Source organism: Tubulanus polymorphus, chromosome 3 (assembly GCF_964204645.1).
Source record: "Tubulanus polymorphus chromosome 3, tnTubPoly1.2, whole genome shotgun sequence".
NCBI lineage: Eukaryota > Metazoa > Nemertea > Palaeonemertea > Tubulaniformes > Tubulanidae > Tubulanus > Tubulanus polymorphus.
The window spans coordinates 21,698,972-21,726,596 of NC_134027.1; the positions used below are offsets into that span (position 1 = coordinate 21,698,972).

General features: G+C 39.4%; 2 protein-coding genes across 2 annotated transcripts in view; one reads left to right on the plus strand and one right to left on the minus strand.

The window, feature by feature from the left end:
* Window positions 1–3,450, plus strand: LOC141901800 (uncharacterized). The gene has a single exon (XM_074789278.1). It carries the CDS (start codon window positions 91–93, stop codon window positions 1,885–1,887), a length of 1,797 nt encoding a protein of 598 aa, XP_074645379.1. The 5' UTR covers window positions 1–90; the 3' UTR covers window positions 1,888–3,450.
* Window positions 3,451–14,662: 11,212 nt separating this feature from the next.
* The window catches only part of LOC141902395 (beta-hexosaminidase subunit alpha-like), a 59,542-nt gene continuing 46,579 nt past the window's right edge, over window positions 14,663–27,625 (minus strand). The window contains exons 10-17 of the mRNA XM_074790099.1: window positions 26,718–26,922; window positions 25,054–25,137; window positions 24,065–24,155; window positions 23,381–23,546; window positions 21,907–21,997; window positions 21,059–21,163; window positions 20,510–20,690; window positions 14,663–19,725 (exon numbers count right to left, since the gene is read on the minus strand). Of these exons, the coding sequence (XP_074646200.1) occupies window positions 19,480–19,725; window positions 20,510–20,690; window positions 21,059–21,163; window positions 21,907–21,997; window positions 23,381–23,546; window positions 24,065–24,155; window positions 25,054–25,137; window positions 26,718–26,922 (1,169 nt within the window). The 3' untranslated portion in view covers window positions 14,663–19,479. The remainder of the gene's footprint in view (window positions 19,726–20,509; window positions 20,691–21,058; window positions 21,164–21,906; window positions 21,998–23,380; window positions 23,547–24,064; window positions 24,156–25,053; window positions 25,138–26,717; window positions 26,923–27,625) is intronic.

Below are 27,625 nucleotides of genomic sequence, written 5' to 3' on the forward strand. Positions count from 1 at the left end.
GAACCGCACGAATTCGATAAAAAAAAGAACCTCACTATTTTCAACCATTCTCAACAGTAGAGCCCGCACACACGCGCACGCACACACAAGATGGCAGACGACCCAGCGCATAAAGCTATGTTGTATTTTCTGGAGGTTTTGATGAACAACAGCGGGCCTCTATCGATCAGCCAGTTAGCCGGTCGATTCGGAGGTCGCGCGTTCAGCGCCGACATGCGTACGGCGTCGGGCGGCAACGAAGTCGGACTTCGTAAATTTCTGCTCCGATATCCGTCGCTTTTCACCGTCAATGGCAATCTCGTTTCGTTGAATGAAAGCGGCACGGCGCCCCCGACGTCGACTCCTCCAGCGTCAACTACGAATCAAACGACCGTTTCGCGCCATTCGACTGATTTATCCATCGAAACCGAGGCCGTGTTGTTCTTCCAGGGAAAACTCGCGAAGAAGGAAGAAAAGTGGGTGCAAATAAAAAGTCTCGCCGGGCACCTTTCGCAGGCTAACGCCGATATCCGCCAGTGCGTCGGGCCGCAGAACGAGTTCAAAAAGTTTCTACTTCGCCACCTGCACGTTTTCGAAGTGCAGGGAGAATTGGTGAGTTTACGCGACAGTTTTTCGAGCGCGTCGCGAAAATTCGACAAAACGGCGGCCGCCGGCGCGCCGAAGTCGCCGGCGGCGCGTCCGCGGAATCTGAAGTTCGTGACGCGGTCGCACAGTTCTCCGTTGAATCCGATCAAAACGCCGACCGGTACGCCGGCCATACCAGTCATCGCGCAAACCCCAACGCCGACCACCGGCAAACCGGCGCCGATGACGATGACGGCGAACGAATACAAGGCCGTCATGTTTCTGAAGAACATCGTCGAAACGCGCGGCGCTATCAAGCTACACAATTTGACCGGGCATTTTAGCCAGGCGCCGGATGGCGTGCGAAACACAATCGGCTGGACGAAAATGGAACTGGAAGAGTTCGTCTTGAAAAACCAGAACATATTCAGCATCGACGAAGACGAATTGGTCACCGTGAAAAAGGCGCCGAAGATGCACGTGATCATCACCGGCAGTCGGCCGCAACGGCAGTCAGTTCAAACATTGACCGCGCGCAAGGGTAAAGTGTTCCACGTCGCGAAACTCTGGGGTATCATCGACCTCGGCAAACACGAGCACGTCTTCTTCGACAAGTCGATCTACCCGAAAGAGATCGACGACTTCCAGAAGGAATTCGCTGTCGGCGAGATATTGAACTTCAACGCGGTGCTCGCGCCGAAAGAGAGCCGCGCGAAGTGGCGCGCGACGCAGGTATGGCGCGACGGCGAGACGGCGGCGTCGATGATCGACTTTACGGCGGCGCACGGTCTGGACGGAATAACGAGCCCGACGACGAGCATCGAGGAGGAGCTGCGACAACTTCTGCCGAACGACTACGACAAATTCGACGCCGAATTCCTGCAGCAGCTGAAGGATGACCCGTTCACCGACGCGGCGCCGAGCGGCACCGGATCGGTGCCCGTCTGGAACCGGAAGCTCGGCGCCGGGAAATACGGCCAGACGCCGACGACGCCGACGATCACGATGGTGCCCGAGAATTACTTCATGTACGCCTCGTCGATGGAGGATGTTCACAACATTCTCTCCGATTACGTCGCGTTGCCCGACCCGAGCGACGCCGGCGTCAGTCCGACGAAAGGTCGTCCGACTTTTATGCTCAACGAGAACGGTAACGCGTCGGACGAAGACGCCGAGGACGACGGTAACGTATGCAACGGTGACAGCGCTAGTAGAAAAATGATCAGCGTAGCTTGTCAAACGATGTCGACTGGAGAGATCTTAGCTACTCAGTTTTATCACGAAGGTTTGTTGAAGGAAACGGCCGGTATGTCGGTAGTTTAAATCAGTCTAGCAAATTCGGTAAACCTTGTTCAACTGAAAGAATATTGAATTTTTGTCTAAAATGGCTTAGACTTTAATGATACCAATAATATCATACTATCAAAAAATGAATAAGCACATCCGAACTATATTCCCTGTGCTATGTAAATGTCAATTATTATGATTATTTAAGTCATGTCTAAAGTCATTTTATTTCTATAGCCTATTTGATGTCATCATTTTGAATCCTTAGACAAGAACCATTTTTGTACGTAAGTGACAATCAAGGTTTGGAATCGGTTATTCGTCTCTGGTTCCGCAAGGTTTACCGTGGCAAGCTTTTTTTTAGGAAAGATAAGGTGGATACATATTAGATTATATTCGTTATATGATTAACTTCAGAAAAGTGGTTACGGATGAAACATTAACGTACTAGGCTTTTTACCAATGTGAAATACGAAAAAAGTGTTAACTGCTCCGCGCATGAGAATAGGGCAGATAGAAAAGATTCCATTCACATCTGGATCGGTTTATTAGAAATTTCTCTCGCTCAACGCCGTTTGAAATACTGCGTTGTTCATTGCCTGCCGAAAAATGAAAGAATCTCAAAAATTACTTCGGCAAAAATTGTAGAAAAGTCTATCCCAAAAAGTGATAAAACCGATTCATAAAGCTGATAATCGAGGAGCTAAGATCATTTTCAGACGCGTTACAAGGTCTAAAACATACATACATACATACATAAACTACTGCTGCTTTTTTAGATACGTACTTCGTGAGTACTGAAAATAGTTTTCCTCGCCTGCCAGGGTACGTCTGTTCTGGTATGCGGGAGATTTTTTCGCGTATGCCACGCGGCGTGTGAAGTGATAATGAAGCATCTTGGAAATTTCGTCATTACGTAACGCTTTATTTTTTTCATGTATAGAAATACGTCTTTCGAAGTAAAGAATAATTTCAACTGATTGAACGATCTTGCCCGAGTGGATAACTTCGTCGGGGTAAGGTTATTCAATTCCCATTCTTCTTCTCAAGAGAATGAGAGAGTTGGGTTTTTCGAAGTCAATTTTATTTTCATGCGTATAATAGGCAGTCGACGAAAGAACAGGAATTGTCTGTTCCATTTACAGGTCCCCGTCGGCGGGCCCAGGGTAGTCGGTCCTCTCATAGGGTGGAGACTAGTCGATCGGACATTCATTCAGTCAGTCCGGCTGACTGGTCAGTCAAGTCCCCTAAAGTCGGTCCGGACTAGTCTGGTCGCTCCTCGGGTTTAGGTCTGTTGCAATGGAAAGCCTAACTAATGTTTAGCATCGGTTTCACCCATATATTCCCGATTCGATCTGACTATTTAATAATTTATTTATGGTAATGAACAATCTTTCGATTGATAATCAGAAGATCACTCTCGCGCTCGGAAAAATCGATATTCAAAATTTCATTCTCATTTCACGACTAAGTTAACCGGTAATATAATGTATATACGGAAAAACTAGGATATAATTTTTACGATGACGAATTAACTTATTATCAATAGCCTACTAATTAACCGAAAATTATTGTTTATCCAACTAAATTCTCCCTATTCCGTAGATTTTATCGTTACTACTAATATTCATTAGTTAGCTTAACCTATATTTGAAAATATATTATTACTAACAAGGATTATTATTCAGTTAATACATCACTGCCTATACAGCTTTTGAGTGATATAAGTTATATAAAGGTATACGCGTGGATTATGTTTGTTTATTTTTCGCGGCGGACTGGCTGCTGTTGAACTTGATGCTACGCATTTAGTCTGGCGAAATACTTGGGACGGAATAACGCATGCTATTCCTCCGCTGCCAGGGGCTGTTTCTACGTATGCGCAGCGAAATATGGTTCGTCCGAACCGGGTCGGTCGAGTTCCGGTTCGCCTGACCAGTTTCCGCCATACGAGAGAAGCGCCCCCGTGTGTTAGATTTGGGTTGTACAAGGTCGCTTCTCATGACTGCATGAGAAGCAATGTATCTCCGTGAAACCAGGGATTGGATTCATTCTAGAAAAAACCTATTCGTCTTTTTTATATATATATCAATTAGAGGATCGTTGGCTTCGATACCAAATATGTTTTGATTCATGAAAATTTAACGAATTCAAACACTGGAATTGTGAAGTTACGAAGCTTACATTCAATGGGGACCCCGCGAGCTGTACTAGTTATCCCGCTAGATGGCGTGCTTATCGATAGGATAATTCGATACACATTTGGTGCATTGTCAATGAACTTTCGGCTAGATTTTTAGCCTCCCGCATAAATCATTAGGCAAATCACGTCTCTTGATGAATTCAGATTGATGTGAAGGGTTCATGTTTAGTGCAATTCTCGAAGAATTAGAAAAATTATCAATCGTTTTTAATTGAACCTGGAAAGATATCTGGCATAATTGTCCCAAAGTCTGAACTTGGTGGATCTTCACTTGCCATGAGCGGAATCCTTGATTGCCACACAGTCGAATGTAGGGTCCTCATTGTAAGGTTTGTAGCTATAAGGTTAGTTTTAATTCCAACCTGGTGGAGATTTTTTCAAAACGCTTCGAATCTCGATTAGCCGAGATTTGGCTGTTTAATTTTATCGGTTCAAATACTCTCTACAGCAATTCGAGAATATATATATATATATATATATATATATATATATATATATATATATATATATATATATATATATATATATATATATATATATATATATATATATATATATATATAGATATGTCGCATGCTATAGAAATACATCTGCCGTACTCGTGGAGTTGTCTGTGAAGATAGAATATAAGTCATCGCAAATACATCTGAAATTCACCCAATTGAACAGTTTTTCCGAGTCGACAAATTTCCTCGAGTAAGGCTGAGTCGTCTGTGATTCCAAATTCAATCTTTGTTTTTCCTCAGCCTGCGAGGTTCAGTTATCGAGTAAATTTAGGTACTAGATTTCAATGTTATTTTCTGTTTATGGTAGGCTTTTTAGCTGTTTTAGCAGATCGAATAAGGCATTATTCGTTCAAGCAAATCATGATCATAATGAATGAACTATTTTTTTTCCCATCTGTGAATGATATATAATTTTCTGATGACTCATTCATATCCATATGTTTCATTTTGGTTTCGAATCCATAATTGCCTCTACACTGTATAGCCTGCCTGTATAAGTTAAACTCACATGTGCATATTGTATGATTCTCTTGCTGTAGAGAAATATTAGGGGTTCGGAGATCTGTTAGCGTCTCGTGAAACCTTGAGGGCTGTCTGACCCCCTCAATCAGGTCTGCCCAATTAGGGTTCAGGCTCGGTTGTAGTAGCCTGACCCCCTGGAGGGTTGTTTGACCATCTCCTGGGGTGAGTGCAGACTGACCAATTGAAGGGCTTTTGATACCAGGGCAGGATATTAGATCATCCACTCTGGGTATTTTCCCAGGTGCGGATCTAAGATCGGCCGTTTTAAGGTCTTTTTGTTTTGATTCTAGCAGCTCGACCTTCGAGAGGCCGGTTGATCTTCTTCAACCCTAGGAGATACGACCCTTAATTCCTGTCAGTATTAGACCCCTCAAGGGCTGATTGTCACGAGCCTAGCAGATCCAGCCCTGGGGTGTTTCACCCACAGTCAAATGACAATCATTGTGCAAAAGTTCGGCAGGATTTATCCACATCAATCCTAAAGGCTGGCGTAGATCGGCTTCGTGACCGCCAACGACTCATATCGTGACCTACGCACCCTTGGGACTGCCAGCGATCATGCCAGGCTGTCATTGCTATCGTGTCTCTCCCAGTTGAAACTGACATAGGCAGCTTTAGTGACTGACAGACTTGTGGCACGCCATCGCGGACGATGGCATGGCAGTCGACCTCTAGAACCCATTTGCGACCAGTTGCGATCATGTCACATCACGAAAGCAGTCTCAAGTGATGTACGCCTAGTTTACATTAAATGAGAATTCAGGGGTGAATTAATGTGGCATGAACTGCTGTGCTGCGTATAATTTGCTGATACAAAAATGCTGGCTATAAAGCAGGATTCAGGTCGGTGCCCTTCGACACGACCGGACCAGGAGCGACTGAGGTTCACATTGCCAGTCTCGCGAAGTCCCGTTGCTTCTGGCTCGGCCGCCGTCAGTAGGGCTGCCCTGAGATTAAGATCGGTGGTTTTTTAACTAAAAACACGTGGAGTTTTCGTTCGACTCGAAAGAGTTCTCCCTGATATAAACACAGTACCGGTATCCGTACTCGCTTATATCGCTAAAAGAAAAACAACTCTCAGGAATGTTCTTCAAATCAAAATTCACAGTACCGTCAACATCTGATAGACTGTAGAGCTCGTTTAATTCGGATTTTTCAAAGCGGATTTTCACAAAAATCGGATGAAATATTTGGTCCATTTAACCCGGAACCATGTAAACTATAATTCATAATTCGGATGTTAATCAATTCGTAGAAATCTGGATAGTCGCCAGCCATCCAAATTAGATTTTCAAATGTCTTTTCGACTAGAGGACTTTGATTGAAAATTGCCGGTTGCGGTATATATGGATGAAATGTTCGGGGTAGTTTTTGTTCTAGCGTGAAATTTTATGCATACTGTGTTTGTCTGTGAGGATGACAAATGTACATCTATTGTGATAGTTGAATGAATTTCAGCGTTTCGTAGGTGGATTGAGTCACGAACGCTCCCGCGTTTTCTATGTGCATGTCCGTGTTAACTGTTCAGGCTCCTGTTCTGTAGTTGTGAGTTGGTAGAATTTTCAACGAATGATGATCGGAAGATTGGAGGTACGTCTAACTGACAATTGTGGAACTGGGTCCAGTGCTTTTATATGTGGTTAAATCATGAAAATAACCGATATGATATGAAATATTAGTGTCTTCCACGCGACTGCAATTCTTTGAACTTATGAATACGATTTTCAACTCACGTTAACCCATTTACGCTCCTAAACAGAACAAATTATCGGTTTTGAGATTGACCCATTTACACCAGAATCGAAGTGAACAGCAATTTTTTTGATGGTTCAGGAGAATTAAAATATCGCGCAGTGGTTTTCGAGAAGAGTTGCATTTAATACCACACACAACCCGAATCATGTTCAGTTATCCAGAAACATAAAAACCGTAACTCCCGGAGTCTTGACTCGAAAATGGAACTTAGTCCAGTGGAAGATTCTAATGTTTGTCCATCCGGTTTTATTCATGATTAAGTAGAAAGAGCTTCCTGTATTGCAGTGAATTAATCGAGCGTTTTTTAAAACGTCGCTTCTATCGCGGTACTAAAACAAAACGCGCGCGCGAGCGTCGCCGATTTATATAATTCGCATTCATTTCGACTTGAAACGGGTATAGTAGATTCTTTACCGAATTCTAGTCAAACGCCTCCCGTATTATTTCGGAGACATCGCGTTTAAATGGTACCGTAACTACCGGGCTTAGTTTAATGCTTACTACAAATAGAGGGCACGTCGAGAACAACCATGGCTGATTTTTGTTTTGTACGAGATGTCTCCGTCTAGTCACACGATGGGAGACGTTGAAATACTCAAAATCGTGACGGAAAAAACGACGGAAATTATTTGTAAAAAAAAACCCTGTTTCCCGGTTGATTGGAATACAATTATTCGTTATTCAAGGTTTGGTAGATTATCTTGATGGCATGATCCCAAATCAGTTGTACTTGCGTTTGCACTTGCAATCAAGATAGATATTGTATTTACTGACTACCCAGAATTGAAAACCCAGCACATCCTTAATACTCAGCAATTAAGCGATATCTCAACCTATAATTACTTTGCTAGGAAAACAAGTGTCAAAAGGAATTGGTAACTTGCGTTTGAAAATTGAACCCCAGATTTTGCAAAAATTGAACATTGGAATATTTTAATGCGATGCCAATAAAACGTTATATATTACATGTACTCATAATATCTGGAACTGAGTTTGAAAAAATCTGCAACTGTGGAAATTCTAGTTAGCTATATTCCTTTCATGTCATACGTATTTCTGTGAGTTCTGGCAGTATGGTATATCCATTTTCAAGTGTTAATATTCGAGTTTTGCTGTCAAGTACTTACCAGGTAGTTTCTACTGATGACGAATAACTGATACAGTGAACTACGCATAAGTCTGAGGATTTGGGACTGGATGATTTACTCCGACTGTGAGAAGGTCGAATTTTCAAGCTCTCGAATGTAAAATGAGGCTTAAAGAAGGAACAGCGTTCAGTCTTTATACCATGTATCGACTCGTCATTTAAGCAATTTCTTGTTAGCACGATGTAGCCTGCATTTCTCGATGGATTTCCATGAAATTTGGTTTGAGAGTTCAGACAGTTTTATCTATTCCAGACATGAATCAACAATTCTTAGGAAGTCAATTAACATTCAATCCTTTTCAGTGCTGAATATTTATACCAAAAAGTGCTGGAGATATTTTGGAAATTTTTGAAAATTCCACCCGTGTGTTGAATAATGGGCATACAGTGTATCATTAGTTACCGGTACTAATGTTCAACTGTGGTTGACAGGTGCTGCCATCTTTCAATAGGTAAAAACTAATCACGTACATCGCGATGCTGTGTACTAACAAGTCCATCACCAATTTAGATACAATGCACTGCGGTACAGACACACTGAAAGGGTTGAGCTGTTTTTCACTGTATTCTATAAAGTATGCAAATATTGTTGCGCTTCCCTTTCACTGATGGCTTACTCCAGATAGACCTACATTGTGTGGTCACATTCTAAGTGCATCCTCAATCGTTCAAACCATCGAAATACTATGCATAGGTGGGTTTCCGACTTAAAAATCTGATTTTGGGCCCAGACGTTTTATGTTAAAACGGAGAAAGATAAACAACACCCGATATTTTCCGACTTATGCGTGGTTTACTGTATATTGTAATGTATATCACTGGGTTCGGGTTCAAACTGAGAAGCAACTGTTAACGATCGTTCGGTCCAGAACGCCTCGACCTAGTCGAATCGTTCTGTCAGACCATTTGATCTTGAATTTCATTCGTGTAAATTTTGTATAAAAAAAAAGAAAAAGTAATTTTCTCTTGGGGTAAAAAGAAATATATTCGATGTTACAACAAATCATGATTATCGATGTTGATGAAAATCTTGAAATATTCCCAGGTTGTCCGGCTATCATAGTTTAATCCACATATTTATTATTGACAAACGGTTGTTTGGTTGTAATCTAATATTAGTTATTATACTTCTGCTTTGAAACAGCCAGTAAAATTTAGTGAATCGGATAGTGAAAAAGAAAATTTTAGTAGAATCTGGATTATTATTGCTGTTTGAAATTAGGTTGGATGTTTTGAAATTATTGATGAAATTTTTTTGGCGCCTTTTCAATATTTGAAAAAATGTCATTGACATGCAGTGTTTTTGAGGCGGAAATTCTATGAATGTTAACGATAATTATCTTGCCAACAAAAATTGTGGCCTTTAGGTTTTTATTTTGCTATCACTGCTGACATTTTGGTAATTGCAGTTAAACCCGCTTAATTTAGATTGGTTTAATTCGGACTTTATCTAATCAGTACTGTCCATCTATACATCAAATGTATAGATGTATCAAAATATGATGTTTAATTCAGATTTCTCATAAACCGGATGAATTTAGATCCGAATGATCCAAATTGAACGGGTTTTACTGTTAGTGGTTTTATTTAAGCCTGACTCAAATGTCGCATCGGATCCGACCCGATCGTCGCGTCGTAAGGAATCGGCAACCAGTTGCCGATTTTTCAGTCGGGAAATTTTTGCGACATAAGTCTACTTAAGATCGTTAAAATCGATTGCAGACCGTCTTTAGCAGATCGGACATGTTCTATTTCTTACAATGATCGGATCTTATGTGACCCGAGTGTACTTACGACAGATCTTCAGCTTGTAGCCAATTAACGGCGATGTACATATCACACTTAGGCATTCTGTTCAAAATGATCGTGGATTTAAGATGACCTAAGTGTAGCTAAGATCTGACAAATGAGTACTCGTGTGATGAACCATGACTGTTCTTAGACTGAATCGCAGACGATCGGATCGGATTTTAGTGCGACCTGAGTTAGGATTCGAACCGTCGATAATCGTGAAATTGGATTCAGCTTGAAATTCGATCCACACATCTGTGTGGAACTGGATTGTGTTTGCTGTGTGAGATGTGCGAGTGGATGAACGGTGCTGGCACCGGTTTTACATAAAAAACAAATAACTGCTGTATAAAAACTATAGCAATTTCATAAAAACAAAAAGGTTTTTCCATACAGAATTCTGACAGATAATTGATTATTTTATGGCGATTTGTTCAAAATGGAAAATTTCTATCGGTTGCAATTAATTTGAAACAAATACTTCCAGATATCCAAAACTAGACTCGATTTAGTAAATAGAGATTTGCAAACTAGAAAACAAATTTTGGATGATATGAGAAAGAAGCTGAATTTAGAGCAATTTTGACTTATAGCCCTGGGGTCCGTTGCATAGTCCTGGCTTAGACTTAATACCAGTCTAAGACCAACTTAGTTCTAAAGCTAATCTAACAACTTAAGACCAGTCTTATGTTTTAAGACCACTTTTGGACTTAAGTCACAACTGTGCAACTGGCCCCTGGGGTTGATTTGACTGATTCCCCATGTAACTACCTTGCAAGTTTTATGGTAAACTGCGACTGATAATAGTTGAATTAACCCTTATGGGTTAGGCCCTATGGTTCAAACTGTCCTAGGATACTTTTGATCAGTCGTTTTAAAGGAATAGATTATCCGTCGAATTCTGATTGGAGTTTTGAAAAAAATCTCACATAAAAATAACTGTCCAATTCACGTTATGTATGTTGTGTACTCTGTGTTTCATGAGAAAAGACTATAATGATAGATATTGAGACCGATTCAACAAAATCCAGGAGTTGATACAATATACGTATATCGGCAAGCTTATTTGCTTCTGAAGCCAGTTGTATTGTTCGATTTGGTTTCGTGGCCAACGTGATGAGTGATAGACCAGGGCAAAATATTCCGCAGCTGCGTGCCGATATCGTCTTTACAATTTTGACACTGGTCTTGAGTTATTAGAACGGCTTAAGAACCAAAATGGACTCAGTTCTTAAGATAAGATCAGCCGCATTTGGGTTCACGCCATGACTGTGCAGTTAGGAATTTAGGAAAAAAGTGAACCAATCATTCAAATATTCTTTCCATGAAACTCTGCCTGTCTGTCCTGGCATTAGTAAGAAAAATGATATTCGTGATTTCTCTCTTTGATTCGATGATGTCTAGGTATTTTTAGTAGTAGTAGAGTCTTGCTCTTTCGGTATTGCTTTGTCGTTTGTGTTGGCTTGAATTCTATTTTGTTACTGAACACGTGCGATGAGAGTTCATTATGGAAAAAATCGCTCAATTTCGTTCATATCAAACTTAAAAGTTAAAATCGATTTTAGCCTCGAAACATAACTTTTTGCGCATTTTGGTCAGTGATCTTTACAGGAGGTGATGATATAAGACTTATAATGGGGAGCTGCAGCGCCGAGTTTTCCCACCAGGTGGCGAGTGACGAAGACTCGGACATTCATTGTCATCGATACATTATCACATGACCTGTGTCCTGTCCTTTTGCATGGAGGATAAGGCGTTTGACTCACAACCGAGAGGTTGTCGGTTCGAATCCTAGTGAGACTATGTTATACAGGTAGGACACATATCAGTGCCAGTCGACTCACTGATTTAACAACAAAAGTCCGTACCTGGCAAAAATCTTCAACATGATGAATTTGGCCAGTAATAGGTAGAACTAGAACTAGACCTACCAGAAATATTTTAAATTCATTCTTCTACTCATAACTAACAATAATTATGATCTATTTAAGAGAAAAGTTCATTCGGTTATCATTGAAATGTTGAAGACCGAGTAACTACTAGCAACCCTGGTGGAAGGGGTGTTGCAGATTCCCCATTCAAATCCACCTCCAAATCTTGCAGCATCGCGTTTATAATTGCTTGCTTCTTCGGACAATTTTGTCGAGTGCAATGTTGTAAATAGTTTTTCTTTCGCGTGTCGTTGTTTTATTTTCTTAGCTTTCATACTTTTTCGCGACGGTATGAACGTTATTTTTTCGCATAACCAAATATATACTTGCTCATGACCGGGGTTTAAATTACTTTCACCGATTTCGACCGGCACTTTTTTCGCGATATTCTTTTCGAAATTTTCAGGGTAAACGAAATACGGTAGATTCCTCAGTCCATTCGGTCACGTTGGGGACTGTATCCTACCCTTAGGGCTTGAATGTTGATTAAGACGAAGTCTGAGTCCCACGATCAAAAAGTCAATAAGTTTGAATATCAATAGTTAAGAATTTGTTTAAAAATCCAAATTTTCAGTTCAAAAATTCGGTTTTTTAGATAATTTATTTTAATCTAACAATAACTTATCGGTTTTTTTATTGTGGTACTTAGAAATGATTTTTCATTCGCAACAAACACTTTGCGAAGATCTACACGTTATCTCGATTAACCCTTTCAGTGCTGACTAATCAATACTCGAAAGTGCTTGAGATAATTTGAAAATTTTTAAAAATACACTGCGCTGCGGTGTATTGTTAGTTACTAGTATTTCACTTTGTTTGACTGGTGCTGCCACCTTCCAATAGAGATAACAAATTACTAATAATAACATTACACCGCAATACAGTGTATAAGCAAAGTCCATCGCTGATTTATACACCGCAGTGCGGTGTAGACGCACTGATAGGGTTAAGTTAAATCAGTTCATTTTGAATGATTTCAGCTCTTTTTATTGAGCCAAATTCAACTCGCGACTGAGGGGTTTGTTTATTACCGGATTGTGATGAGGGGGTCTACCGTTCGATTTAGCAACACGTCTCTTATTTTCAAACCGGAAAGAAAACGTTTCTGGTTATGAAAAGATTTTCATAATTTTTTTGTAATAAAAAAAAAGTTAAATAAATTTGTTGATGCAGGAGGTTTTTTCAATTCCTGTGAGTTGTTATGGCCCTGGTTACATGTAGCAAGCATATTTAACCCCACCCTACATTTCTACTTTACCTACAACAAAAATACGATATATACATTATATTATACTATTTTTACCTATTATTACCGAAACTGTGATTATCGAAAATTTACAAAAAAAAATAGTTGGAGGGTTCTTTTTATTCACTGAAATCTCTCGTAGAAAATTAGTTTGATTTTTCAAGGTATTAGTATAGATGGCTACAAATGCATATATTGATTAGCATTGATAGAAATAGCTTTTGAAAAATACGTGTACATTAGAGTTTATGCATTATTTCGCTATCACGATGTTGAATTTATTCCAAATTTGGAGAATTCAATATTGAAAAGTGAGCTTTCGTCACAAGTGACATCATTGCGCAATGACGTCTGCTAAAAATCGTTCTGTCTGTGCATTACATTTTTCATTAGAAATCTGACCCGTTTTTGAACTCATTGGTTAAGAAATACAGTCCAATTTGTCAATTAGTCAAACCACTCGAAAATGGACAAATCAGAAAGTCAGATGACGCTCATTGGCTAGGTGGTTTTAGTGTGCTTAGCCAACCCAGACTTCTTGGGTTGAGCCAACTACCTTCTTAATTTTCAAATGAAAAACTAACAGATAGAATTTTGAACAGGGACAACTGCCAAGAGCACACCTTTTACAGTGCTAGATCTACTGATACGCAGTGTTTTAAGGGAGCACGACTAGTGCATAATCGTAGTGTATTTTGTATTTATTGGCTCATATTGTAGAGATTTGGTCTCTAGAAGGTAAATGTTCAAATGGTTCAATAAATCTTATTTAAGTATAGCGTTGGAGCTTGGTTAAATACTGACCGTTTTTTCCAGCTAAATTCAACTTGTTTATTTGAATTCACTTTTGTATCGAATAAACCACTGTCATTATGGCTCCCAATAAATGGTATATATTATCAATAAATATATATATATACATAATATAGTTGCTTTTTTCAAGTCTATCTATTTATTGCGGTCACCTTCATCTGTCCATCCAGCAAATTTCCTTGGACCTCCCTACTTCACTTTATTGGACAGGTGAGTAGCATGACTGATTATCTGGGCATTTCATTTGCCTTAATTAAGCCACGATCACATGGAGACGATTTGGCCTGGATCAGGCCCGAGCCAAATTTGGCCTGTTGGTAATTAGAGAGCGCGTACACATGCACTGACTTGATATTTAACAAAGTGAAGTGAGTCATTACTGGAACCAGATCACGATCATTTGACCCATGCTAAAATTTGGCTTGGCCTGGTCAATGTATCTGGACGGGCCAAACTGGCACAGCCCCATTTTGACATCAGTGTGACCAGCTGTTCCGGGCCAAAAACACTTGTATGATCGTGGCTTTAAAATGAGTGGATCTGTTTGAAACAGCTCTCGAAAATAAAACGATGTGTCTTGAAGGCAAATTCGCCCGCAGTCCTAAGCTTCCTGTGGAGTAGTTCTTCAATACAAAGAGAAAAGGATTTTATTCAAACTGGGATTTTATTCAAATTCTGCGAATTCACTTTTACAAAAGCGGACCTTTTTCAGATTTTGGCCGGTTCGCCTTAACCTCCCACGCTATGGGCCTGTTGGGGTGCTCCGAATGACGAGATAATGTGTCCTAAGTTTGACTAAAAAGAAAAAAACAAACACTTGAACTCAAATATTTCATTTGTTTATTGTATACTATTTTCATTAAATTCGTACAACGTAGTTCTTTAAAACCAAATAAATATTCATTTAAAACTAGCCAAGAATTTACATCACAATATACATATATATATATTCTCATTATAATTATTACCATGTATGTATGTACAGAAACCTATTAACAGCCAAATTATGTATCTGTTGACCTTGACCCCGCACCCATTCTACTACTACATTCAACGAATTCAACGAATGAAGGTACAGGTACCATACCTATTTCTCAGCCATGCACAATAAATAATGTTTAGACATCATTGAATTAAATGGAGGTTCTGCTATATCGTTACAATCGACATCAAGATTAGGAAAATATTAATCCGCGGTGAAAATTTTGTGACACAAGCCGCGATCACACGGCGACGATTTTGCCCAAGCCAGAGTCAAATTTGACCCACGCTTAATAAGAGAAGTGAAGCAAGGATCCTGACCATGTTACCCTAATACAGTATTGTATTTTAAGTTCCCTTCTGAATTTCGCGGACTAAATATATTTCACCGCCCATCGCTGTCATGCAGTCATTGAAAATCCTGGAAATTCAGGGAATTTGAAAATAGTTTTTGGCTATTCAAATAGTCCAAAAATTTCAAACTTTACTAGGACAGATCCAGACCCCCGTATTGACTTTACACCTGCAGTGTTAGCGTGTTTGTGAATACAGGAAGCGCACTAAATTGTCTTCAAATGCTGCCATTCCATCTTTGCAAAAAGGGCACACTAGTAGCAAATAAAGAGATTTATAACATTTTCAGAACTAATTATTGAATAACTAAGTCAGTTTTATCTCACTATTGGCCATTGACCTTTATATACATAGGGCCTATAGGTACATGTGGTTACACTACATAGTGTGTTCAAACGTTGTCGGTGAACTATGTTTTAGCGCGAAAATTTGTGCGGGTAGCCGATGGCCCTTATCAAACATATTTCCAATAGTGCACTATGAACTTTCTAAGGGGCAGGCCTCAAAAGAAGCATATCCTTAGGAAAATTCAAATTTACAAAAGGGTTCTTAGCTCAGAACAGCTGTTCGTTTGAATGAACAAATCCCTTACCTACAGGCTAGTCTGCCTTTTATGGAAATGAATAATCTAGTACTGTAGCTAGGACCGAGAAGTCAAAAGCACATGATCTCCGTACATATAACTAGGTAGCTTTTCACAGAGTGTACATACTTTATGATTGGCATATTGGGTATATGTTCAGGGTTCATTGTTGTCAGACATTTAAGCTGAAATCAAGACTTAAAAATCAATACTTTTTCACATGAAATATGAAAGCCAACAACAACAACTTTCACGCCAAAACGATTGAGCATGCATGAAGTTGTTGCGCCAGATAGTGACATTATGCGAACAGGTTAGAATCCAGCGGAAGAATGAACAAATGCCGAGAATTTATCGCGTCCTACTATCTGAGAAAATGGACCAACACAAAAATACTACTAAGCGAAGCTCAGGTCGACACAACCCGAATAGATGATTGCAAAAACAGTAATAGTATACACGCGATGGCTGATTCGATTGTCTCACGATCATAAGAGCACTCGGCTCGACGACGACTCGATCTTCACCGAGTCTAGAAGTCATGTGGCGCAACACTCGTCGCTGATTGGCTACGACGATCTGATAGGCTCGTAGAAAAGTCCTCCTACAATTCTGCGATCAATCCGTCGCGGTCGTTAGTACGCTAATGTCAAAAAGGTTCAGACTCAGCCTCGTCTGCTTACGATCTGATCGGTTCTTTAGTTGACCTGAGCCTCGCGGTTACCGGAATGCTAGAAATCCAAAACCCATTCATCCCGAAAAACGCAAAAAATACAATGTTACATTGACTTTCTCAGTATTTCAAAGGAAATCAAGACAAATACTGACCCCGACATTTTTTTAAAATGTATACAAATAAATACCGATATGGAAGACTGGCTATGAACCCAAAGTTTCTACTGATATCACTGAATATATGTGTATATCATGGGCAGATATAGGGGTGGTTTGAAGGGTCCAGACCCCTGCCCTCCCATTGAGGCTGCCCTTTTTTCAAGGCAGAGATTGCTCAAATCTATAAATTTGACACTCATCCTGTTGAAAATTTCATCTTTTAAGATGGATTTTTCAAAATCATCTAACCCTATATGGAGGGACCCCACTAGTAGGCTTATCTGAATGGGGTGCCTTCTCTGAGAATGCCTTTTCTTTTCAGTCTTCAGGACCTCAGCCTTCCAATTTTCGTAGATCCACCCCTGGGACATTGATAAAAATCATCCCATTCTGGATTACATAACAACATAGCAGAACCTACCGTACATAACAATAAAAGATACTTCATGAACAAGATCTTCATGAAAAAGAATTGGAGAACATTAATAGTCAACCCACCCTTTTTCCTTGTAATGAAAAATACATGTCGTTAGAACTATTAAAACAATCTTATTCGATACATGTATATCATATATCATTCCCATAGATTTACAGAAAAGCTCAGAATGTTTGTTTTTTTCATCTTTTTTACATGGGCTAAATCCAATTCAAGTGTACAAATCTTAAGAAACAGAAAAATGCTATTAAAAATCAAAATGTAAAACAATTTCGAATTCTGCATAATAACTAGTGGAGCCTCGTTATGATAACCTCAGTTAACAACAATTCATAAATTGATATGAACCTAGAATCTTTTTCCCGATCATTTTTTTCAATCATTTCTAACTGGATATTGAAGAAGTATCGGTTGTAACTAACAGATTTTCTGGCCCCCTGAAGTTCGTTGTAACGAGGTTCCACTAAACTGCACGAGACAAGAGGTCCACGAACGTTGCTGAAGTTCAGCAGACAGTTCAGGATTATAAGCGAGAGCCCCGAGTTGGGGGACAACATAGCTTAAGTTATCAAGCATATATTGCCTTGGTGTTTCTTAGTGAATAGAACTCTGAATTTAAAAAAAATTGGCCGAATGAAATTGAATTGGAATTTGTGCAAAGCGCCAATAGATTTGATCAATTTACACTAATTTAGTGACGTGACAATGTGGTACCTGCAGACGAGCTGTCCTGTCAGATGGCGCCACTTTAGATACCTGATGAACTTGACATTAGCAAACCTGGCGGATTATAATGGAATTTTGCTAGCCACACTAGCGTTACCAGTACCACATTGCAATTTCATTGATGATACCAGGTGGGTATGAATCATATCAAATCAATTTTTGTAATATTAGCGTCCAGATAATAATCTTGCTATCGCGAAAATTCAAACACATGGCTAATTAGCATAATATAGCATCACCAATGAGAGCAATAATGGAATTTATCGGATGGAGCAAATTATTGGGAATAAATACCGACCTTAATGTGTTTAGTACTACGTAACTGGAACGTTTCACGGAATTCTGTTCTCACCGTTTCATCTTAGAACGGTAAAGATTTAAATGGCACTAGTCGCACATCGAAAGCGTACGGTACAAAAGGCGATTTTCGATACATGCCATTTTGTGGGCAATTTATTTCTGGACCAGTGGCCAGAGCAATAAGGAAGACTGTCATTGACGACGAAGTCAAAAACAGAATGATTCACCATAACATAGCTGAACGCACTGTCCAAAAAATTAATACAAATCATCCGTTAAACTTACATCTTATTAGAAACTAAAAAAGATCATCTTAAAACCACGATAATCATTTACAAAAACATTTGGTCTACTCATTAAAAGGTGCCCTTTCACCGAACACTGTCAGTCTAATGGGCCTGTGACACCTTGACGATTTAGCCATGGTATGCCAATGCATGAAAACTTGGGCAGTTATAACAGTTTTGTTTCAAAACACGGTTTACGGAAACCAGTGCTTCCTGTTTTTCGGAGCAATACAGACTCGAATGAAGCCAGAAAAGCATTTCCATTTCATGTTTATGTCTTGCTGTGTGCTCTAGCGATGGGTAAGTTTTATTCAAGTTAAGAACTGGACGAAGCTTGCTTGTGTTGAGAAAAAGGGTTTGCACACACAGGCTTCAAGTCGAAATAATATGTCCATACAATGCCTAGAATACCCAAAACCCATTTCTAACCTACGATAACGTGCTTTAAACCTATGCGTTATCTATATCGAGCTTGTCCCCAACGCATTTCAACATATTTGACATGTGCTCTGGATGACCACAGAGCGTGTTTCTGACTGAACTGAGTTAAGATTCAAGTAATCATGGGAAAGCATGGGAAAGCATACTCCACATCGATCATTAAACCTATACTTAAATAGATAATACGACCATTCCGGTGAAAGACTAGTTCCAATTATGGTACGTAAACACTATTTTGAGTTTCGTCGACAAATCTCATAAGAGCTGGAAAACTTCACAGCCTATAACCGTTCATTTGAATAAACACTATCAATTCCAGTAAAATTCCGTTCATCGCTGATTGACCAGCTAGTAATCTGGGGCCGATTGCATAGTCATGGCTTAGAATTAAGACCAGTCTAAGACCAACTTAGTTCTATAGCCAATCTAACAATTTAAGACCACTTTTTGACTTAAGTCACGACTGTGCAACTGGCCCCTGGTCTACTGCCTAAAACAATTCCATTCATTTTAGATTAAAAACAGACTTTCCCACTATTAAAAGCGTAAACCGCCAAAATATTCAACAATTGCCATACTAAAATGCCTAAGCGCAATTTCGAACGCATCATCCTTTTTCCATCATAAACCCATAGGGTTTTAAAACGTATCCAAAACCACTATTCCTTACGTTGTTCCCAAAACCGTTCCCTCGGCTCACGTTGACGCAGTAACCAGACTTAAAACGGGTCGGAGGCTGGATCGGAATGTTGTTCTTAAAACGGAAATGCCGTTACGCTGCCGTCGTTCGGAGACTTGAATCCTCGTGAAAGAATTCAAATAAACAATAGAGAAACAAAACCGACACGACGAACATGAACGCCCTTCGCGGTCTTTGACTTCCGACTAAACCGTAGACGACGGTGAAAACGCCTCCTTGCGGCTTGCGTAGAACAATGTACAGTATAATCGAGACCGTGCCCGCTAATGTGATCAGCAAAACAATACTTGGTATAAAAGACGGACTGTAACTACGCGCCTGAAAAATAAAACAAAATCCTATTGAGTTTTTAACAAGGTCTAAATAATTTTAACATAATCGCCTCCGATTACAAGCTGTGAATCTCATATTGCCACTGTTGCTAATATGCGATATCTTGGGACCATGCAACAATACATACAACATACTGGTATCTCCTATTCTATAGCAGGCACCATTGACACTATGAGATATCTCATACTTCTGGGTCTATCACCAATGCGATGCCGGTTCGAGGTATTTCGTACTTCTGGTTACGCCAACAATAACACCGAGATATCTGATACTTCTGATTCTACCCCCATGGCCACTATGAGATATCTGATACTTCTGACTCCATCCCCACGGCCACTATGAGATATCTGATACTTCTGACTCTATCCCCATGGCCACTAAGAGATATCTCATACTTCTGACTCCATTCCCATGGCCACTATGAGACATCTCATAAAGCTGGTTTTGACACCATTGTCGCCACTTGAGAATCACTATCAATAAACTTTGTTTCGTCCTCAATGTTCATTGGTCAATTCGGGATAACTTTCAACTATTTACACTAGCCCAAAGATAACTCATAGCAGCAACAATGATATACATGTACTGTAAAAACCAGTATAAAAGTCGAGTTTTTAACCCCCGATTTTACCACTCAAATATTGACCTCGACTTATACGCCGCTAGGCCTATATGCTGGTTTTTACAGTTCATGTGATTCAATTTTGGCAGCAGCAGCAGCAGCGGAGATATGAAACAGTTTCATATATATTATTGACATTTCATTTACCTTTGCCGACGACAGAAGACGCTCTAATCTGTACGATGAATCTGAATTCATGTTACTACTAGCACTAATCGATTGGAGACAGGGTTCTTTAAGATGAACAATCTTAATCTTGCTCTCGCGTTTCTTGCCGTTACTCGGGCACTTCGTTGGACCATTTACTACACCCATTGATATCCCTCGGCTGATGTCACAAAAAAAAAATGCAAAATGATATAAAATTTTGTATCAGTTCGTATGGTATGACAGGGGCGAATCCAAGCTATATTCCATCCACTGAATTTAAGAAAAATGTGACTAACATATATTTCTAGAAGTACCTAATCAGACAAGTCCGGAATCCCTTAGATACAAGCCAAACTACTCATTTTTCTAACTTTTTAGGAGGTGGACCACAAAACCCCCTTATAATGAGCTACTCCGTCGGCAGATCATTGAGCAATAATTTCTAGGAATATATTCCAATTCAACAGCTGGATCCACCCCTGTACGATGTATTCGAAATTTATTCATTCACAGTATGAGCATCGCTGAACCTCGTTGGATACATACTTAGCCATTCTACATCTTTGTTCTTCTAACCGATAAGCGGCTGATTGGATATCCCTAACGTTCTGGTTACTCCAGAATCGTTCCGCCGCTGCTGAACCTCTCGGCCTGAAAATACAATTTGTACAATCACTTCACTCAGTAAAATGTTAAAAACAAGAGGGTTCTTTGGTTCCCAGTATTGCAACAGGATTGCCACTTTAATTCGCTTTGCTTTCTTCCCGACTATTCCCTGACATGCCTCAGTCAAATACGTAAAACACAGATGGAAACTGTTTGATTTACGCGCGAACTAGCAATCTCAACAAATATTTCCCTGTCCGGACTGATTTTTAGCTTCTTTTTACAAAATTCACTGACTAAGCCCCTGACTTTTTTAAAGAAAAGAAAATTCTTCGACTTCTCCCTGATTTCCAGGAAGTGAAAATTATAATCAAAGCACCAATTCCCTAGGCATCCATTATTGAATAGTACGATAACCCGACTCAAACGTGGTGAACGGATAAAAAGATTAAAACCCACTATCTACAGATTAAAAGAATTTGAAATCAAGAATTTATTTATTCGAAAAATCTAAAATATATAATAAACACGAGGTTACGATCTCACTCTTAACCCGTTCTCCTCTGTATATATACCCCTGTTTTTAGTCAATATCTCACACCTGACGATGATCTCTAGGGTGAGATCGAAACGTCGTGTTAATTATATATTTTAGATTGTTCGAATGAATAAATTCTTGATTTTAAATTCTTTTAATCTGTAGATAGTGGGTTTTAATCTTTTTATCCATTATTGAATTTCTCACGGTAAGATCATTGGGAATCAGTGAAGAAGACTACGTTATTTACCAGGTTCTCGATAAGAATTCGCTATCGTCTATATACTCGGCCCACATGGCGAATTCAGCTCCGAGAAATAATTTAGTGTCGATCGCCCTTCCTGAAAAAAAAAATAAATCATTTAAAATCAAATAAAACCTAAATGAAGATCAATTTTCGACACCTGAAACTGGGATCACATGAACGTTTTTGACCCAGGCTAAATTTGGCATTTAATGCATTGACGCATTTGATGAACAAATGATTTATGTGTGAATGCCCGCCCTCTCTTATTAAGAATATGCTAAATCTGATTCGGTCTGGTCCGGGCCAAATCATCCGTGTAATTGTGTGATTGTGCTTCATCTCATGTCTTGCAAAACTGATAAAACATTTTCACTGGCATTGCCGACCATATTGTATAACTACATTTCCTAAATTTACTAGCCCAACAGCCAATCAGGGAGACAAATGCACAACACGTGACATTCAAAATACAGTCCGAAATACTAGCCATCTATTTACTAGGTCATTTACACCAATCAATCAGATGAACCATTATTTCAGTGGTTATGTAAGCAAATTTGTATCCTATACGCTACCTAAACTCAGTTTCGGTAACCACCTAATTGCATGGAAAAAAATCTGGTTCCAACTGTATCCATTTAGGCATACTTTACTGTAAAATTACAAAAATTTCTAATTGCCTATTTCTCAAAATTGAAGGAGTTTCGGCATTTTGCTCAAATTAAAGGAGTGTCAAGCACCTTTAGCAGTGTGGTAGACAATGAAATGTCCTCATTATTAAAGCTTCCACTAAAATCTTACACTTCAATAAAGTTTACAGAACCCAGAGAAAAAAACCAGGTAAATAATGTAATTTTCAACCAAAATATGTCTTTATTTATTGCCTAGAAACACATCATTTTATATTCATGTTACCACGCATATAACGTCATTATGACGCTTTGTGTGGTTTGTTTATTTTGTTAATTTCCTTGTTTTTTGTGAAATAAACTCATTTTGGTTAAAAAAAAACCTTTAGGCTAAAAAAAATTGATACCTTGTTTCTCTGCTCTGCTGAGCTTAAATGTTGACCCGGCCGGCCGCCTATCTACCCTATACATTACTTTTTTTGAAATCATGATCTATTTTACCATAACAGACCTGGCCGCTATAGAAATGAACTGTTAACAAATTCTATCATATTTTACAAAAATGACCCGGCCGCTGCGGAGAAACAAGGTATCATTTTTGTTTAGCCTTAGTTGTCTGAATGAAGGAGTCAACCTGTATCATTTTCTACATACATTTATGCATAGGTAGACCATCAATAATATCCGCATAAAACTGATCAAAATCACGGGGGTTTGACTAATTCATTCGAAATCTGAGTCTGACAGTTTCACAATCTGAACTCAATTCAATAAATACAACGCCTGTGTAATCAATTGAAAATGAACTCAAAATTAAATCTAAAACCAAATTGCCTCATTTTCATTACCTTCGTTGAGCGGATCGCATAGATAAAATCTCTGCCACTCGATCCCATAACTGAAATGGTCGAGGTACCAACAAGACGAGAATATAGCTCTCATTTTCTGTTGAGTAACGCGTTCGACATCGGCTGAACTTCCCATCCATACCTGCACTATAGTATCAGGGTTCAGCTGTAAGTAAATATACCGGCATTATTATCGCATCATTTATCATAAGTTTCTTAACTAAAAAAGTACATGTGTATGATACAAAAATACAGTCTATTGTATAAAAGAAGGAGTTACGTTGAAGCATTTCCGCATTATAGAGTGTAGTCAAGTAAATGGACAAAATAACCCAACAGGAAAACGAACAATGTATGAAAATACAAGGACTAGAAAATGCATTCCAGTTCCTGTATTTTCCAATATGTGGTATTCCCTGTATATTCCAGTCATGGACGTTGATTTCATTTTCCAATTTTCCCGGGAAATCGAAGCGGGGTAACCCAGAGCCTCTAGTGATCCAGGCAGAATATTGCCGAATCCTCGCTTCCTTGCGTTGCTGGTATCCCATTGAATTCTTTTTTTAATGTTAAGTGAAAAAAGATTCGTCCGGTTCTACCGGGATATATTTTGTTCCTTCCTGGAACTTATATCTTCCCGGAATAACTTCCTGAATATTTTACGACTGTTATGATCCTACGCACCTCAACGGCTTTATCAAATACTTCCTGCCAGACGATGTTACCAGCTTTCTGAGCGCGCGACTGTCCTAACTTCAATATGATATTAATCAATCTGTCGAAAGAAAATGGAAAGCAAAATCAACACGTGTATTCGCAGCTGGTTCAATGAAATAATTGATACGTCATAAATCAATGATATTGAGAATTAAAGTCATGGCAATAAAAATACCTAGCAACGCCGAAATGTAATACATTGAGACCAAGGATCTGATTGAGATGAACTCTGGAATTTTCATATTATTTCACACCCTTACAATTAGATTCTTTCATATTATTTTACAGCAAAATACAAAAATTTGTCGCATTTTTCACATGATCTTACCCAGATTTTATTTTTCAAATTTAGGCACGATAACATACTGATCATAATGTGGACAGACAACGATGTAATTTCTGTAATCGGTATATGGTATATGGCATAAAAGGGGGATGAAAATGTTTTGATGGACATTTTTCATAAATCTACACGTATTCACAATTATTTTGCACATTTTTTGAAGCAAACATCCATTATTCACAATATTTCACACATTTCAATCTAACCCCTGAGTTTCACATACATGTGTGATAAACCCGCCAGACAATTCATATTGCAGGTATTGCTTTAACCCTCCCTCCCCAATTCCACAAATTAGGATTTCTCTAATTGGGTCACAGTGCAGTCAGTTTGAAACTTATTTCCAGGACATCAAAATTGGAGAAGTATTCACTGGGTTATGCCATTTTTTCAAATTTACCGCTTCATAATTAGCCCAAAACTGGAGAGGTTTGAAAGCTATTTTCAGGACTGAATAATTACAAAATATATCATCCAGATGAAAAGCTATATAAATCGTCAAAACAGGTTTCGTACTACAGAAAATGATATGTACACTTTTCTACTGGTTTGAATGCAATGGTATAGCGGTATAGAAATCCTGCTATGGCTGCTTTGTTGCTTTACTACTTACCTTTGCGTATAATATTGTACCATAATCTCATTATTTCCTGGACTCGTTTTCTGAATATATTTCATTATATCCGGATTCGAATACCTAGAATCAAATAGTTCCGATTAGTTGAAATTATACTATTCACAAGCTTATATTTCAACATTTACGTATTTACACAAGCGTACAGATCCACTCTTATTCTGAGAGATCTGCGCTATATACACTGAAAAGCGTTTTTCTCTAAAAGAGGGCATTCATCCTGAATCGGTGAGAATTTTCTTTGGATCCGAGTAGGAAAGACAATAACTAGCTGGTTGTCAGAAAAAGTTTCCGATTGCGTATACAAATTTTATATCTCGAACTGACGCAAAAACCCTCACACAGCAAGAAAAACCTCATTGTCCCCGGGCTAGGATTCAAACCTGATGGCATCAAGACTCGCTGTGGTACGAAACCCTGCCACACTAGTCCAAGTGCACAGCTAAATGCCTAGCTTAGCTAGTGTCAATATTAGCCAATCACAAATGCCATTTCATTTTAGCTCATTTATAATTTACGCGTTCGATCATCCACGCTTGCCAGGGGTTCGGTAACTCGCTTCCACCAGCCCCCTGGCCTCCCGAAGCGTGATTTCATTAATGGTGCTGTTGCGCATGACGTCATATATCGATTTGCCAAATACTTCCTTGTTCAGTAAAACGTTCACTGATTGGTCCATTTAATGGAAAAACCAACAGAGGCCTAATGTCGTTTGTTACAAGCGCTGTGATTGGTACGACCGGATTCTGGTCGGCTAGTAACGACTCTAACGACTCGTGAGGTCAAGGGGTTCGGCGAACAGCTTTAGCGTAGTGGGTTCGAATCCCTTGACGGGTGAAGATGGTGTTCAATTTGCCAGCAATTATACACCAAGCAATCTGATTGGCACCGCAAGTTTTCTGGTGGCAGACATGCGCATCATGTAACAGGGTTTCGTTAGGTAGCTGAGTCTAGTAATGTTAATGCCATCAGATTCGAATCCCTGCCAGGGGAGGATGGAAAAACCTCATAACAAAAGTTAGATTTTTACGTGTATTACGTATTTGATGTTTTGTGCCCATTGCGCCATGCATGTGATATCACAGCACGCGATATTTGAGTCGATACCCATTGCGCCATGCATGTGATATCACAGCACGCGATATTTGAGTTGATACCCATTGCGCCATGCATGTGATATCACAGCACGCGATATTTGAGTCGATATTTGAGTCGTCCATCAGGTGCACAAGCAGGCTAATTGAAGTTAGAAGTCACAATATGACAGCCACTTGACAGACAATGTGACTGTGAGTGAACAATACGTGTGACATCTGCTGATAATCTCTATTAGCGTATCACAGTTACTTGTTCTTGATATGCAAACAGCAATTGAAACAGTTTGTCTTGTCTCGTAGCCACAGCCATGAAACGAGCCTTTTCGTCTCACGTTTTGTGTGCTGAGGTTTAACTATTTATTTGTCTGTTTGCGGTTTTCCTATACACCTGTTTCAACTTAATTACATGAATTTTTTTTCGAAAGATACTTATGTTTTGAAAATGGCTCATATATTTAAATTGAAATGTCACTACTCTTAAGTATTGTGGGTTTTTCTTCAGCTCAAAACTCATTCAATTTTTATCAGATTTCGAAGTTGACCTACCAGCAGCCGAGCGACACTTCATCGCCGCCTAAATGAACGTAACGATCTTTGAAAACGGTTAGAATTTCACCGAACAACTTCTCCAGGAAGTTGTACGTAGTATTCTGCAGCGGGTGAATCGGCCCGTAAAATCCGTCGGGCTCGTTTCCGACATAGCACGGCGTCAGAAACTCGGGATGCCCGTAACCCCACGAATGAACGTGACCTATAAAGAGATAGATAATACACAACTGCAGACACTGATGATGGGACAGCAAGAGGATAATAGCCGCGATCACACCGAGATGATTTGGTCCGGGCCAAATTGACACGGATCGGGCTCGAGCCTAATGAAGCCCGTGCCTAATTAGAGAGCGCGTTTACACGCAAACCATTCACTCGATACTAAACAATGTTCAAACAAAGCGAAGTGGGTCATTTTCGGTACCAGTTGCAATTCAAACGCAATCATTTTTGGTCGCGCCTGATTTGGCACGGGCGAAACAGGCTCGGTCCATTTGGCACCTGTGTGAACAATTTTTCCGGCACGGGCCTAGAATGCTCGTGTGATCGCGGCTTATACGGTACCTTCCTGCAAATGTTAGAATTTGCACGATTTGTATTGTAATAGAGACTTAGAAGAGTGTAGTGTTATCTGTAAATTTGAAAGCAACTCACTAGGAGTTTGCTGTCTTGCTATCGATAAACAATATTATCTGTTTAGGGATCATTCATTTATGACATACGTACACATGAATCGGGTCAGTTCAAATGAGTACGGTATTGGGGAAGGGGTTTGGCAGGGAGGGGGTTCGGCAGGGTTTGGAGGTGATAGCACGTATATACTATGTCATATCAATGTTCTATCTATTTCTAATTCAGTGGAATCTGCTTAATGTATATACTTTTTTGTATATTAACCCTTTCAG